Genomic DNA, 2,724 nt, shown 5'->3' with positions numbered 1-2,724 from the left:
TCTTCACACAATAAAAAAGGTCTACAAAGAAGATAAAGTGAATAACACACATAATTGTGTATATACAAGCGGTCCATAATGTGAACACACTAAGAGCAGTGGGTAAGTGTGGACTAGTCGGAGTAGTCCAATTGTAGAATCTCTGGCGAAGATATATCGATGCCAGCTACTACCAAACCCACCAATGATATAACTGCTGAACAGTTATGTAGGCGCCTCATGAGTGTCAGCTCATGTTGAGCTTGACATCTCAACATCGAGGCTAGCACACAATTTGAGAATCAAGTCCATCACAAAAAAAAGCAACACTTGATTTGTTGTTGCTAATTGAGTCGAAATTCTTCGAAGATCATTGATTAACACATCAAACACAACCCAAAAAGTTGTGATTTCAAGTCTTACCATTACACGTGCTCATCCTTTGATCAATCAATACAGTGTATTAAAAATGAATCATATGTTGAGAACCATTACGCGTTGGGTATGCTATCGAGGCTAGCACACAATTTGAGAATCAAGTCCATCACCCAAAAAAAAAAAGAAACACTTGATTTGTTGTTGCTAATTGAGGCGAAATTCTTGAAAGATCATTGATTAACACATCAAATGCAACCCAAAAAAATTGTGATTTCATGTCTTACCATTACACATGCTCATCCTTTGATGATCAATCAATACGGTGTATTGAAAATGAATCATATGCTGAGTACCATTACGAGAGATGCTTTTCTGTTATGTTCACAATAACCACTATGGGTACCAATAATAAATATAAAAAATGTAACAAAAGGTTGAAGTTAACGACTTAAAGGATGACCTAGACAATGGAGACATAGCCTATAACGGTAAGGTATTGAAGTCCCATGTAGGAAGTGTTGGGTGCAAAACCTGCTGGGGCTACTGACAGTGGCACGAAAGCACACATGCACATGAGCACAAAAGATTTTTAAAAAAGGAAGACCTAAGTGCCCTATCCAACCCTCTATCAAATATGTAACCCTCTATCAAATATGTAACAAAAGGTTGAAGTAAATGAACTAAAGGAGGACCTAACTGCCTATCGAAGAGAACATACCAAAAGTATGCAATGGAAACCGTAACAAATATACAGATGTCACGTGGGCAAGGTATAGAACACACTTTCGGACACGTGTGCGCGCGCGCGCGAGAACGTCACAAACGCTCACCCGCACCACATCCTCAACACACAGGGAGGCGAGGAGCTGAACTGCATATTATGATACACACCGAGCGGCGGGGGGTTTGGGTTCCCCCGAGCAAGCCTCATCCCCCTCTTCCTGTGCTTCCTTTCGTGTGGAAGAACGAGCCGCATCTACTTGAGAGCATGGACACGCCATGAATTTTGGCACCTCATCGCCAGGCATCAGCACCGGAAGGCTGGCGACCTGAGACGGCATGCTTAGAACAGTATTAGTGGTGGATTATGATACGCAAAAGAGCTCACAAAACAGGTAATAGAGGTAAGAAACTGCACACGAGTACTACCATGATGTCGTTGGGTGGCTTTTTGGGGACGATCGAGGGTTGTTGTGAGGTGATCATGGCGGGGGCGACGTCGTTGACTCCAACGTTGTAGCGATGATTCATGTCTGTTCTAAGCTTCTGCCAGTGATAGCAAAGCGAGAACACGGCAGTGATTCCCACAATTATGAAGAAAACTAGTCCGGTGCCCAACGGGAAAGAAAGCCCTGCAGTTCTGTCATTGGTAGAGGAGGAGTCCACAGCCAAGGTAGCAGCCGCCGGAATTTTGTGCTCACTATCATGCATTGATTGAGTAGCCCCCATGTCGTCCTCTCTCCCTTTGCCCTTCTCTTTTGTCTTAGATTTTCCTCTATAGACCTCCCACAAACAAGATGCCCTCTCACCCAACAATTTGTGTGCTTAGGTAGGTGGCCTACAAGCTTGGGGGGATGATAGTGTGAATGGAGAATGCTTTTGGCCTCCCAAAGCTTGGGGGATTGTGTCTTTCTATGGGAGAGACATTGTGTTATAAAAGCATGAAATAATATCATCCATTGAGTATTATATCCATTTTAGTAAGGAGAACCAAAAGTGAAGATGTAAATGTTTGGAAGATTTTTTAACTTGAAGGTCCACCTTCCACCATATGAGTGATCCTCTTGGAAACTTCCTCTATCATTCATTGATTGGACCATCACCATTATTTTAAAAAAAGAATGATCATGCAATTCGTTTTCTAAAAAGTGCACATAAGAGTGGTGTACACATATGTACCTTTGCTAAATATCATCTTTCCCGCTCCTTTTTTTTTAATGTTCTCTCTTGTACTATGATATACCCTATTTGACTGGATGGTAAATAACCTCTCTTTTTTTTAGTTCACATCTCAATGATGGCACACCTCTAGCAACATGTGCTCCATCCATACTTGAAATGAGAGTAGATATTTTCTACCATCCAATAAAGTGTTGTAGATTGAGTGCCCATAAATTTGAACTTTTGGAATGGCCCCTTCTTGAAATATGATCAAATCCCCCTCATAGGTTTCATTTTAAAAGAGAAATGTAGATATTTAACTTTGACATCACAAATCTTAAGCTAAAGTTTAAATATTGATATCAAAAGTTTTGCTTAAGCATAAGAGGTTGTCATGGAATAGCGGAGCTTATTGATATTTGTGGTCCCTAAAGGTCCCCCTCTACTCACTTTTTGCATATTTTTATTTGCATCTCAAAGTATCAA

At 40.9% G+C, this 2,724-nt stretch overlaps 1 protein-coding gene across 1 annotated transcript; it reads right to left on the bottom strand.

The window, feature by feature from the left end:
- Window positions 1-996: 996 nt before the first annotated feature.
- On the bottom strand, window positions 997-2,012 carry LOC147626650 (uncharacterized protein At5g65660-like). The gene is made up of 2 exons (XM_086816968.1): window positions 1,507-2,012; window positions 997-1,406 (listed from the first exon to the last, which is right to left on the bottom strand). Exons 1-2 carry the CDS (start codon window positions 1,804-1,806, stop codon window positions 1,236-1,238), a joined length of 471 nt encoding a protein of 156 aa, XP_086673094.1. The 5' UTR covers window positions 1,807-2,012; the 3' UTR covers window positions 997-1,235.
- Between the last annotated feature and the right edge of the window lie 712 nt (window positions 2,013-2,724).

This window comes from Cibotium barometz, chromosome 22 (genome assembly GCF_041138505.1).
Source record: "Cibotium barometz isolate CiBa-2024 chromosome 22, ASM4113850v1, whole genome shotgun sequence".
NCBI classification, from domain to species: domain Eukaryota; kingdom Viridiplantae; phylum Streptophyta; class Polypodiopsida; order Cyatheales; family Cibotiaceae; genus Cibotium; species Cibotium barometz.
This window is presented reverse-complemented; position numbering and strand designations above follow the sequence as displayed.

Bases quoted from the DNA above. Each gene is read 5' to 3' on its own strand.
- LOC147626650 (XM_086816968.1), bottom strand. From the start codon at position 1,806: ATGGGGGCTACTCAATCAATGCATGATAGTGAGCACAAAATTCCGGCG. The intron at 1,407-1,506 runs GTAGTACTCGTG...ATGCCGTCTCAG, and splicing joins AGCCACCCAACGACATCATG to GTCGCCAGCCTTCCGGTGCT.